Raw genomic sequence first — 12853 nt, forward strand, 5'->3', positions numbered from 1 at the left:
GATTAATTTTGTAAACAAACCCTGTGTTGTTTTGTTTGATTGTGGATGGGATAGCAACTTCACCTACTCCTTGAAGATGTAGACAGTGGATGCAGCTATTGGCGACCAGAAGGAGTGCAATTCCACATATTGGCCCCACTATTCTTCTGGAAGAGTGTTTTCCCACACAGAGAGACGATATTAAAAAGGATCGAGAAAATTCAGAATTGAAAAGGTCCAAAAGGCCACCTCTTTTATCAACTTCTTCCCCAACCCTGCATTCTTCATTCCAAGCTTTATTTCTAACCCATCCAACCAACAAACTAACACAGCATTAATTAGTCATCACAAAATATTAGTTCAACGTTTTTTATTAAAATATTTGTTACATTATGATTAGTTTGCACAAACAAAATGGAGGGATGTATTATTCTAATGATTGGATCATTGGGACCAAGGACACTACCCATATCTTTTCTTTATGGGCCTGTCGGCCCAAATTGGATATAAATGTTGCATGGCAGTAGCCCATGGGCCTTCTGGGCCACTTTGCCGTATCGAATCTCAGTGTGTCTCAATTGATGCCGGTCCTCGTTTCCGTTTCGAAAAAGGAGCATGTCGTTTAATGATGTGGGATCGTGCGAGTCTAAGCGCCATTGTTCAGCGAAGAGGGCAGCATTCGGGGAAATTCGAAAAGATTCAAATCCTGGGTAACCAAAAGAGAGCGAGAGCGACAGGGAGAATGGGGGAAAGTGAAAACAACATGAAAGCGGTAAAGTTATCGAGCCCCTCAGGCCAGAAGAAGAAAAAGAGAGTCGCTCCGAGAACTTCGTCTTCCTTGGAGGAAGATGGGAGCCCCATCAGACACATTCTCTGTGTCAAAAACAAGGTCGATGTCAAGCAGTTCGAGGAAGTCGATGACTGTTTCATCTTAGATTTCGACCCATTTGAGCCCATTCAGTTATCCAAGTTATCCGTGTCCGATAATTTTGCTGGTCATAATGCTCCGGAGTCTCCTGACGTCGCCGTTGTTGCTGAGAAAGGCCAGGTTGTTTGTTTTCCCCATGTTCCATTTGATGTCTCTCTCTGCTCTTTTCTTTTCAATCAATTTTCTTTCTCTGTTGCTCTGTTTGGTTGCTGTGGAAATCGTAACCCCATTTTGCCTGTAAGCCTTCTAGGTCTTTGAAAAAGAAGATAACTTTTCTTTTCTTTTTTTAATCTTGAAAAAAGAAAAACTAAATGAACTTTAACACTTATCTGTTTATATTGACTGAAGCAGAGAAATCGAAAGCATAAAACTTTAGATTTCAAACATGTTTCTTGTTCATTTGTAATTCCAAGTTCTGGAAGCCAAACATTGAATGCAGGCCAATGTGTTGCATTTACATCTAATTTATACCTCAGACTCAGAGGAGGGTTTGAATAGCTAGTTTTGTGAATTTATCAAGCCTTGTCTTGATTTAAATTGATGATGTGCAGGTTGCTTGTAGAGATTATCCACATTCAAGGCATCTCTGTTTGAAATTCCCTTTTGAAACAACGCCTCACGAAAGCTACTGTGAGCTGGTAATAGAGTTTACAAGTTCAAATATTTGCAATTATGAGTGCATCCCATTTCTTTTGTTTAACATGACATATAAACTGAATTCACCATTTGTTTGTAGTGCTACTGCTATGTATGTGATTCAGCAGCTCCATGTGTGCTATGGAAATTAGCACATTGCCATGCTTCTGAGCACATTGGTGATTGGAAGTCCAGAAGATATTTAAGGAAGCAGCAAGCAGCTGCTAAGAAATGAACAAACTCCCAAACTCTTGTTTTAAGCCAGATTGCAGTTAATGGTATACCAGAAATTCCAAGAAAAGTGTACTGTTTTGCTATTAGGTGGTCAAGTTCAAGTAATTTTGTTGTTCATAGGGGGTACTGTACTTGGCTTTGTATTATGTCTGGCTTGAAAATATGTAGTTTACATCTTATGAAATGATGCAGAAGAAGCATTCTATGCTTTTGATTTGATTTATTCTCAGCAGTTGCAGCTGCAGGTGGTTTTTAGTAGAGTTAATCAGAATTGCATATGCCTCATGAATCATGAAATGGAATATCTATTATGAGCAATTATATCCACACAGTTAAAGGAAAAAAAAAAAAAAAAAAAACTCTATCACTGCCCTGTGGCTATGTTTAAACTGTCACATTTTGGGGTTACATGATTGTAACTGGTGTTCGGTCACTCCAGTTTTGTTGAAAGAGATGATGCATACAGGTTGAAAAATTACACACAAAATAAAAATAATGCTTTAAGGAATGCTGCTTGCTTATTCATTATGGGTTAGATCAAACATTACAATAATTCCTTTTTTTTAATGAATTTATGTTAATGGGATTTGCTATTCAGAACTGTTCTTTTACTCAGATAAGAATCTATTAACAATTTATTCAGCAGTATAAACTGTAATGGAATATATAGAAAAATCAATAAAAAAAATTATCTCCGTTGAATCAAATTGGTTCGCTGTTTGATCAAATTGATTAGTTTGATCTAACGGTTAAGAGATAGGGCCTTATCTAACTATCGAATGAGTCGACTGCAAATTACGTGATTTAATTTAATGAATGGGCTTAGTGTGTATGTGTGGGCCGAAGTGATAAATGAAAGATGTATAAAGCCCAAAACTTGGAGGCCCATGTAAAAATGGTAAATACAAAGAGAAACCCTTGTAAATCATCAATGATATAACAGAAAAGCCATCCCCATTCCTATTGCATCGACTGCTGCGTGCGACCCAAACGGCTAAGACTCTCCATATTTATCCGTTTTAGAGTTTGTAGAGTTTAGACGACGAAGCCGAAGATGTCACCGGCTCCACTGGTTCACCCGGAGGCGGCCGACGAGGTCCTGTCCACCGACCAATCCCTCAAGAACTCTCATCAGGTAAAGCTCCTCGCTTTTATCTTTTTGGAATTAAATATACTCATTTACATTATCCATTTTGTTATTTATTTATATTTTTAAGTAATCCCAATACTGCGACTATTGACAGAACAAGGAAGAAGACGAAGTCGTGGTTGAGGACGTGAAGGACGACAACGACAGGGACGAAGACGACGAGGATGACGACGACGACGACGACGACGATGACAAGGAAGATGGCGCTCAAGGTCGTCCTTTTCGTCTTATCTTCTTTATCGGTTTCCCTGTTTTCCTTCCGGAAAAAGAGGAGGGTTTTCATTGTTATGGTGTCAATTGCTCCATTTTAGGGCGTATTTGTCATTTCTGTCATTTATTATATACTGTTCCAGGATTTTCTGTAATGCTTGGAGTGTTTTGGGTTTGGAGCATGTTAGAGGGAGAAAATTAAAGAATTAACAGAAACTATGAAAGCATAAAAATTAGCTTGGGTGATTTTGATTTGAAATTTTGAAAGTTTTTTCGACCTAAGTCATTGTTCTGAAGTATAAAAATTCAAACTTTTTCATTCATTCATGCTGAGGTTTCATTGTGGGCTAGAGCATTTTTGCTACTCAATTACAATGAAATGCATATTATCTATCTTTGTCTTCAAGTGATCTTGATTAGAGAATTAGTAACAGGTGGAAATGAGTCTTCAAAGCAGAGCAGAAGTGAGAAGAAGAGTCGAAAGGCAATGTTGAAGCTGGGCATGAAGCCTGTTACGGGTGTTAGCAGGGTCACCATCAAGAGAACCAAAAATGTAAGCTGCTGTTTGATTTCCTGCTCATTTAATTGAGATATGGTAATAACATGCACAATATTCATTGTTTCTTCTTTTTGGGTGTTTCAGATACTATTTTTCATCTCGAAACCTGATGTCTTCAAGAGTCCAAATTCTGAGACCTATGTCATATTTGGTGAGGCCAAGATAGAGGATTTGAGCTCTCAGCTGCAGACACAGGCCGCTCAGCAGTTCAGGATGCCAGACATGAGTTCTGTGATGACAAAATCAGAGATTTCTGCAGCGGCTGCTGGAGCTCAGGCAGATGAAGAGGAGGAAGAGATTGATGAAGCCGGGGTGGAACCTAGGGACATTGATTTGGTCATGACACAGGCTGGGGTGTCAAGGAGCAAAGCTGTCAAGGCTCTCAAGACTCACAGCGGAGACATCGTCAGTGCTATCATGGAGCTCACAACTTGATTTGGGCAATCATAATTTTCCTCATGCTCATTGTTTACTTGATGATGAGTGTTTTTGAATTGGTGTCGTAATTAGTTAAATGGGACGCCCATCTATGAGGCTGGATTATGCATTTCTTTTCATTTTTCGGGGGACTGAAAACAATCGCAGTGAGGGTCTTTAGTTTTGCTGATGCCCGTCACTCTTGATGAGTTAATTAAGGATTTCATTATTCATCTCTTGATATCTTTTGGTTACTTTAATACTTGATTGATAGGTAAATGGTGATAGGTTAACCGGGGGCACTTATTTTATTACTTTGGTGATTATTCGCTAACATAACAGCAAGGTGCTTGTTATGTTATTAAACTAATAGAAGCACAACCATTGACCGAAAAAACACAAATACAAGGACAACCAACCAAACAAATAACTAGAATTGAAAAGTAAGCTGAAGCATCCCCATCCTTAAGTTTGAGGAGCACGCATAAGAAAACCTCTCTGGTCTCTCTAGCTGTTAATAACCCTGCAATTTGCTCGAATCTCACCAGCATTGCCTGTTAAGACTTCAAGTCTGGCCATCTTCACCATTGCAGAAGCGAATTTAGTCCTCCAAAGGAAGGGCATTTTGGCATTTTGATGGACTTGGTTTGCGGCTGCTGAGTTTGTGAGGAGAGTTTGGTCTGATGTAAACAAACCTCGGTTTGTAAGAATGTCGGCGTAGTAGCTGGTGTCAGTGACGGCAGGGCTTGCGGGGTTCATCGGAACCACAAAGTTTGGACTTGTGTTGCCTTGTGGGCATTGCTGCTTCAACTGAGCAGCGTACGGGGGGTCTAAACTTGGGTCCTGCCTTGATGTTCTGTTAAAATTGTACAATCTGTTACTGAAAGCTGTGCAATGAGAGCGGCCAATGGTGTGTGCTCCTGTAAATCACAGTATCTGATTCATTAGCATCTGTATTTGTTACTTTATAGAAAGCAACAGAAAAGTGTTTAGGATTTTCACAAGGAAGAATTCAGATCAGAGTTGTTAATACCAGAGAGAGTAACCATTTCTTCTTGTGTAAAACCCTTGTTTGCAAAAAGTTTACTGAGCTGGTCGACATTGAATGATGGGGGAGGTAAGTTCGTGAATGTGTCTGAAGCTTGTGAAATTTTGCCATCTCTTCTTCCAGCAGGAACGATATATCCAAGCCCTCTAGTCTGCATGGAGATCACAGATTTGATAAGAAATAGATACAAAAACTAGCCACACACACACACACACACACGTATATTAGGGAGATTCACTATTATACCCAATATAGGGGCCCAAATTATAAAAATACCCTACTCAAGCAAAGGAGATGAATCTCTTACTATCTCTATGCTATCCCTGGCTGCAAATGCAACTATATCAGCGCATGATACAACACCTCTGCATACAGCTTCCAGTCTAGCCTTTGCACTGTCAATGACTTCAAATCCTCGTAGGCTTGGGTTATTCGCCGGTGAATCCTTTTCTGCCTTGTTTAAGGAAGTGGAATCAAGGAGCACCGATGCATCACAGCCCTAAAGAAGCAACAAATTAAATTAGTTTACCCTATCTGTCAAACTCAAATAGCTCAAGCCTGACAGCTAGTATACAATTGTAACCTCATTTCTAGTAGTCAAGTCAAAAGGAGGAACATACGTGCATGTTAGAATCTACCAATATACTTATGTTCCTTGTTAAGTTGAACCATTGATAACATGAAAACAATAAGTTGCCTTAATTAGGGGACATTAATCTTACTCTAACAAAGCAGTCATGGAAGTGCAATCTCACAAGACCAGCTGCAACTCCTGGGTTCTTAAAGAACCCTTTTCTAACCTCGTCCTTGACGATTAACTCCGCTAAGGTACATGAAGTTGTATAAAACCCAACTTGGAGCTGTGAATGCACACTTCGACATACCAAAGCAGCAATTAAAACAATAGATACACGATTTAGATTTTGTGGTCTCATTTTGTTTGCTGGTTAATTTTCCCACTTGACTTAATTGGAGGCCTATGACAGGATGATTAATATTTATAGCCGGAAAAAAGTGTATTTAATTGTGAATTTATTATTAAAGATCCAGGAAATTAAGCAACCCGTGCCAACTGAGATAGGCAGGCAGGCAGACAGTAGACTGGAATGTCGCTGTTACCAAGTCACCAAAGATTTACTACATGTTTATTGAGCAAGTAGAAGAAGAGGACAAGTAGAGTGGGTTCATATATGACTAGCTTGTACTGTTATTGCATCATATCAAAAGCCACCAGCAAGACTTATGAGGAACTGGGATTCCATTTAAGTGGCAGCCAGAGCCAGGTTGACCAGAAACCAGGGAAATCCAAATGCATGCAGTTAAGGATGTAGTTTTTTATATGTGATTTCCTGGGAAGAGGTTGAAACCGAAAGCTAACAATGAGGTTGTCTCCGGTCCAGACAAAGGTGACTTGGATACGATAAAATAAGCAGTGTATTTTTAATATTAAGACATTAGAGCCCTCATATCCCACAACCCTCCATTAAAATGAGGCTCCTCCTTGTCAAAGAGTTCTGAAAATGGATAAGAAAATGTTTGTAATTTAGCTCAAATTAAGACCAGGATCCAGGTAGATAGCTGTTACCCTTGGGATTCTTGGAAGAGGCTTTCTATAGTGCCCCAGTGGATTTTTTTTGTTTTGCACCGAAACACTTTTAAAATGCTAATTAATTGCCTACATGAGCTTAGCCAGGTTGACTAGAGCAAATGTTTTTCCCACCCGAATTCAATCCTCCTCCACATAATTTAAATTAGAATAAAGTAAAATATCACTTATAAAAAAATGTTAATTAATTATCAGACAGAACATTGAAGTCGCATCTTATCTTATACCGAGTGCATGTTATATATACAAAATCCTACACTGGACATCTATGATGCCAAAATCTTAAAATGTAAAATTGTTTCGTACAACATTTGCTTGAGACTGCAATATTCATGATCAAATGCAAGCTTTTACCTGGCCATACGATAGATCGACAGCAAGACCAGATGATGATAATTCTGATAATTACAAAACACATATGTTCGGAATATTTAAACAAGTTCAAAAACTTTGTACATGCATAACATATCAAAGAGTCATTTAGCTCTTTTTTAACTTTTGAGTTTTTAAAAAAAATAGTCATATACTGTTTGAAGCAACCACCACGACCATATACCCAGACACTATATGACATTAAGCACAGAAGAAAGAGGAATCGTTCACCACCCAGGTACATCTGGGTTTCCAGCTTCAGATTCAACAGTTCTGCCCCCAAATCTCCTCTTTCATGACATGTTCCCAATCTGATGAAGAGTTATCATGCCCGCCTGCAGGAAGCTGATTTGCAGGCTTGTGGATCCTGAAATATTGTGTCAGTGGATCGTCCTCAACGAACAGATGGAACTCCTTAGCAGTATCCAACTTGCCTTCACTATTGTCAGCTTTGAAACTTCGCAAAATAGGCTGCTCTTTTATATCTGAACTTCCACCCTCTGATCTCTTGCTAATAATTGGCCAAGGGTGTCTCTTACCAGAATTTCCAAGACCACCAATTTCTGGCAGCTGTTTCCCTTCTCTATGCATGTAACTACTGTTGTCAACCCGGGATTTGAGGATATGAAGTCTAGACATAACAGAAGCCTCACAATCATTTGCTTGGCTGGTTGCTCTTGAAACGGGAGAATCCTGGATGCTGAATTCAGGCATTAAGCTATCACTTGTGTCAGGTGCAATTACCTCAATCTTGGGTTCTGGCAGTTGGTGCCCTTCTGTATGCATGTCACTACAGTTGTCAACCCGGGATTTGAGGATATGAAGTCTTGACATAACAGAAGCCTCACAATCATTTGCTTGGCTGGTTGTGATTGAAAGAGGAGAGTCCTGAAAAAGATTGAACTCAGACACTGAGCCATCATTTCTGTCAGGTACAATTACGTCAGTTTTGGGTTCAACCTGGGGGCTTGATGGTTCTTCCATATTGACAGCACTAATGAACTTTGATTTCTCAACCCGGTCTCTTAAGATATGAAATCTCGCCATAACAGAAGCCTCATAATCATCTGTCACCCCAATTGTGCTTGATATGGAAGAATCCTGGATGGAGATAACAGGTGATGGGGTACTATTTGCTTCAGGTGCGATTCTCTCAAACTTGCTGGGTTCAGGAGAAGCCTTGGAGCTGGATTCACCCGCATTGGAAGCATTAATGGAATTTGTGTTCTCAACGCGGCCCCTTAAGATATCAAATCTGGCCAAAACCTCATCTTCCTGACTTAAAATAGGTAAATCCTGAACATTTGAAGTTGGACAACCCTGAGCCTCAGGTGTTAATGGATTAACTGGGTTTGAATCAGGGGAAACCTCAGACTTTGATTGCTTCATCATATCTGCAGTATATTCAAAGACGTCTGAAAAAGAATCATAGAAAAAAAATAAAGAAAATCAGATAAGATATAAGTTTATCCTTTATATGACAGAAAACTACGAAGTTTGAGAACATCAACCTTTGGAATTTTCTGCCTTGCACTTATCGATTTCTATCTTCACACGATTAAAGCGAGCCTTATAATTAACGGAACATAATACAGCTTCAGCCTCGAGCCAGAGATTCTTGTACAAGAGAACTTGAGGGTCTGTTTCCTCAGAATGAAAATTCTCACTAAGAATCTCCTTTATAGCCTAGAAAACCATGGTCCATGACACAATAAGTACATAATCATTTATACTTCCTCATCCCTCAATAGGAAGAAAACAACTTAGCATTGTACTCTATGATGCTAGAGATAGAGTACCTGGGTCATTTTATCTTCTTTCACCATGTCTATGTCACTTTTCGCATGAATGGAACCTATAACTTGATCCTGAATGTTAGGGGCAGATGCTGACAGGGGCCTGTCCGCACTCAGAACCTGAAGAGATTATTCGGCCAAGCAAAACATAATTATTCAGGAATATGAGATAGTAAGTAACTGCATAATGAAACACACATTACTCATCAGACAAATTAAATTTTGGAATAAAATTCAAAAAAATTAAGCACCATACCTTATGATGCTCACTTAACTCTGCATAACACTGAGAAGTGTTTTGCTGGAAAGTTGGTGATTCTTGCATAGGCGACCATTTTTCAACATTCTTCGATATACATATATGCAGGTTATTGATCACAGCTTTTAGGGTTGCAATATCTGTTTTCTTTAATTGACACAAGCCATTTGAACAGTTAGTAAGCAGCAATTCTGACAGATTCTTCAATGTATCAACAAGCATCTGGACATCCACTTTCAGCATAGATTCTTCCCAATTTGATTTGGAAAGCTTAGTCGCAGCATCCTCTGCAGAAGAACACAATACATTTTCCACAACACGAGAAGGCACATGTGATGAACCATATTCCATGGTGTCATTTGCATTCAATTTCACATCTGCAACACAACTCCATGTTTGCTTTACTTCCGTTGCTAATCCATCTTCTCCATGACCCTGTTGCATGGTGTGACAATCGTCAAGGAGACCCAAGGACTTGTCTCCATTCCCTGATTGATGGAGGCCATCCCTGTAACTTTGAGGTCCTCTATCATGGCTTGTTTCTGCATCATAGGTGGTCTTCACGGGATTATCCCATTTATGTTCTCCAAAAGCTGAATTTGCAACTGAATATCTCTTCAAAGGAGGTCTCAAACCATTTTCCAGCCACCCAAATTCATTGTATTCGACTGCGTTCTTGATAGGCTTTTGGGAGGAAACATTTTCACCAGCATTTAGTGGAAACATCGGCATGTGAATATTCAAACCACTGCAGTCCTCTAGTTTCTTTATCTGTTCTGGTACTCCATCTTCAGATGCTCCAAATGGAGAAAAACGACTACCAGGAACTCCTTTCCAGCATGGCGAGTCCACACCTGGGTTATTAGGATCTACATTGTCAGACGAACTCAGAAAAGAATTGATGGTTTCATTTGTTTTAAATGCCATTTTAAAACCATCAAGACCAACATGAGAATTTTGAAGTACAGGCTTCGCTTTAAACACTTTATCCCACGCATCCTTGTTGATAATATTTCTATTATTTGACAGCTCCTCATTTCTTGCCGATGATGATTCTGCAGAGAAGCAATCCTTGGTTCCAAGGTGAAAGCCAAGCTGGCTTGAATCGAAAAGAACTTTTCCTTCAGAAATTTGTGGCGGATGAGACTCTTGTACACCAGAGGAATAATAATCACCATGATCTGTATCAGCTGCATCACTTATGAAATTCAACCTTCTGAATAAACCTGTCTCTGGTTCTGAAAGTTTAGTGCCAAGGGCTGGTGTTCTAGTGGCAAAGGCAGGGGACGACTCTGAAATGGACGTTATATAATCCAGACTAGCATCAAGCTGTTGTGTCTCAGATGACACACTGTATGGTGTTTTACAGTTTGAGGTCTTAGTGACACATTGTGAGGATGGTGCCTTAAGATGGGGTTCTGGAACTACCGAGAGGGATCCCATGATAGATTTTGAAAAGTCAGAAGAGGTGAATTTGGAATTTTTCCCCACAAAGGACTTATCACCTAAGTGCGCATTTCCAGACCCACCAGGCTTTTCCCAACCCAGAGTATTGATGCCATGGGATGCTTCTTCAAATGAGTTCAAGCTATTGGAGGAATGAGGTTCTGCATATTATACAGATAATTAACGGAAAACAAAGTAAGAAAAGAATCATATGCTCATCCTATCATTCAACAAAAATTGTTAAAAGTGCAACATGCAAAACAAACAGAAGTAGACAAAAGGTAATTGTTTGAAATCATGAACACTATGAAAGACAAAATTTTAAAAACAGAGTAAAACATCCGAGACAAACTACCATGATAAGGTAGGGGAGTTAAATTAGCTTCCAAACATTTCCACCTGAAAAAATTCCATAGACATATAACTGTGGGGAATGCATACCTTGGTTCATGAAATTCTTGTATAGAAATGAGCCCGATACATCAGTTTTCTTTGAGCAGAAACTTCCATCAAAGTCTCCCTGTTTACCCTGCTCCCACTCTGACAGTCCATTCCACAAGCCACCCCACTGTGCTGTATACTTTAAATCGGGCGGCCTTTGAGTGTAATCCTTGCGAGAGCAGCCATCCAACGGAGCAAAATGAGTGGTAGATAGCCAATCATAACTAGGTTGATCAGGAACCACCAAGGGACTATCCCCGTGAATTGTAGGTGACAAATAAGAGGGATAATATGGTTTGGCCTCAACAAAACTAGTTGCAACAGCATCCAAGGATTGACCATATGTAAATGCATTGGATGAAGCGGGTGTAATTGTGTTCAAAGCAGGCAAAGTTGTATTGGGTGGGTCAACAGTCTGCGAGCCTGCATATCTATACGCATTTGATGAAGGCAATGAATTGAACTCTGGGGTAGGATTGGCAAAGAAGTTGGACCCTGTAATGGGAGGGTGAGAAGGAAGCCAATTGTGCGAAGAAGAATTCAAGGGGGCAACATAAGGCGTCTCGGTCACATCCACAAGTGGGCTTGACATGGGTTTGGGCACAGACCGATCGACAGTAAAAGGTGGCGCTAAAGCCGACAAACTTGAAGGCGATGATGAATATGGATAAGGTCCTCCATTTCCATACGACCCAAATCCCGTCATTCTTATATTTTGGTTCTAACACAAAAATGAAGTAAATTGATCAAGACCCACTAAGAATTACATGAATTAAGAGCTTTTGAAATTACAATAAGAGCTAAAAAAATTCAAAAACAGGCCCGTTTACCACAGAAATTAAAAATTAATGAAGAACGCAATATCAAACAACATAAAGATGATAGAATAACAATGAAATTATCTCAGGGAAAAATATGATGTTCTAAGAATTGCAAAGTGAGGACGACCGAACCGTCGGTTTTCAGCAATCGCCCAATTACGAAGAGAAAACAAGCAGGAACAAAGCAGAAAAGCTGCTGTAAAATTTATAAAACGGTAGCATCAAATATATCAATAGCTGTCTTGCTTAACTAAGCCCTACTGCTACAGCAATCAGAAAACCAAACCAAACCCAGATGATTATATGCAACAAAATCCTAAACAAATCTTGGGATTCTTCTAATTTCTATTTAGACCACATCAATCCGTTTGGAAATCGTAAGAAATCTGAGATTTTGCATCAATTGAAGAGAAATTCATACCACAACAGTGACGAGTGAGGAGAGAGAGGCAGAGCCAGTGGTGGTGACTGGTGGCAGTGTCCTCTGGGTCTTCACCGTCCAAGAGAAACAAGGAAAGAGAATTTGGGTGAACGTCACTCTGTTTTTTAGTTTTGGCCTTCGGTTTATGCCTATCTGCAAAGAAGCCCATGTAATTGTGCATAAATGATTTACCACCTCATGCTTTTTGACGTTTAGCTTTTCTTCCCCTTTTACATTTTTATTTTATTTTTGGTTTTCCCCTTTTACATTGTTTCAATTGAATTATATGGGCAATGAAACACGTAATGGATATGTTACACACAACATCGAAGGGATGGATGGCCTGTTCTATTTTATTTTTCCGAAAATGTGATATTATAAACTATTCTAGTTAATAAAGTGGTGATTCAAACTCGATATTATAAAGAGATGGATATTTCACATTGATTAAATACAGTGAGAAGAAGTAAGTAAACATGTAATAATTTACAAATTAAGATATATTAAAAATGTGTTGAAAAATCGTCAAG

The 12853-nt window shown here is 39.3% G+C and overlaps 4 protein-coding genes across 4 annotated transcripts; 2 read left to right on the forward strand and 2 right to left on the reverse strand.

The window, feature by feature from the left end:
• Positions 1-605: 605 nt before the first annotated feature.
• Positions 606-1999, forward strand: LOC117619457. The gene is made up of 3 exons (XM_034349420.1): positions 606-1027; positions 1459-1545; positions 1644-1999. The coding sequence occupies exons 1-3, from the start codon at positions 608-610 to the stop codon at positions 1776-1778; spliced, it is 642 nt and encodes a 213-aa protein (XP_034205311.1). The 5' UTR covers positions 606-607; the 3' UTR covers positions 1779-1999.
• Positions 2000-2718: 719 nt separating this feature from the next.
• Positions 2719-4354, forward strand: LOC117619456 (nascent polypeptide-associated complex subunit alpha-like protein 2). Its single transcript, XM_034349419.1, has 4 exons — positions 2719-2912; positions 3022-3139; positions 3572-3690; positions 3781-4354. The coding sequence occupies exons 1-4, from the start codon at positions 2832-2834 to the stop codon at positions 4129-4131; spliced, it is 669 nt and encodes a 222-aa protein (XP_034205310.1). The 5' UTR covers positions 2719-2831; the 3' UTR covers positions 4132-4354.
• A 266-nt stretch (positions 4355-4620) lies between these two features.
• LOC117619997 (peroxidase 5-like) lies at positions 4621-6096 on the reverse strand. The gene is made up of 4 exons (XM_034350080.1): positions 5884-6096; positions 5469-5660; positions 5147-5312; positions 4621-5033 (listed from the first exon to the last, which is right to left on the reverse strand). The coding sequence occupies exons 1-4, from the start codon at positions 6094-6096 to the stop codon at positions 4621-4623; spliced, it is 984 nt and encodes a 327-aa protein (XP_034205971.1).
• Positions 6097-7021: 925 nt separating this feature from the next.
• On the reverse strand, positions 7022-12545 carry LOC117617735. The gene is made up of 6 exons (XM_034347247.1): positions 12324-12545; positions 11082-11802; positions 9192-10801; positions 8939-9055; positions 8651-8825; positions 7022-8554 (listed from the first exon to the last, which is right to left on the reverse strand). Exons 2-6 carry the CDS (start codon positions 11785-11787, stop codon positions 7404-7406), a joined length of 3759 nt encoding a protein of 1252 aa, XP_034203138.1. The 5' UTR covers positions 11788-11802; positions 12324-12545; the 3' UTR covers positions 7022-7403.
• Between the last annotated feature and the right edge of the window lie 308 nt (positions 12546-12853).

Source organism: Prunus dulcis, chromosome 2 (genome assembly GCF_902201215.1).
Source record: "Prunus dulcis chromosome 2, ALMONDv2, whole genome shotgun sequence".
Classification (NCBI taxonomy): domain Eukaryota; kingdom Viridiplantae; phylum Streptophyta; class Magnoliopsida; order Rosales; family Rosaceae; genus Prunus; species Prunus dulcis.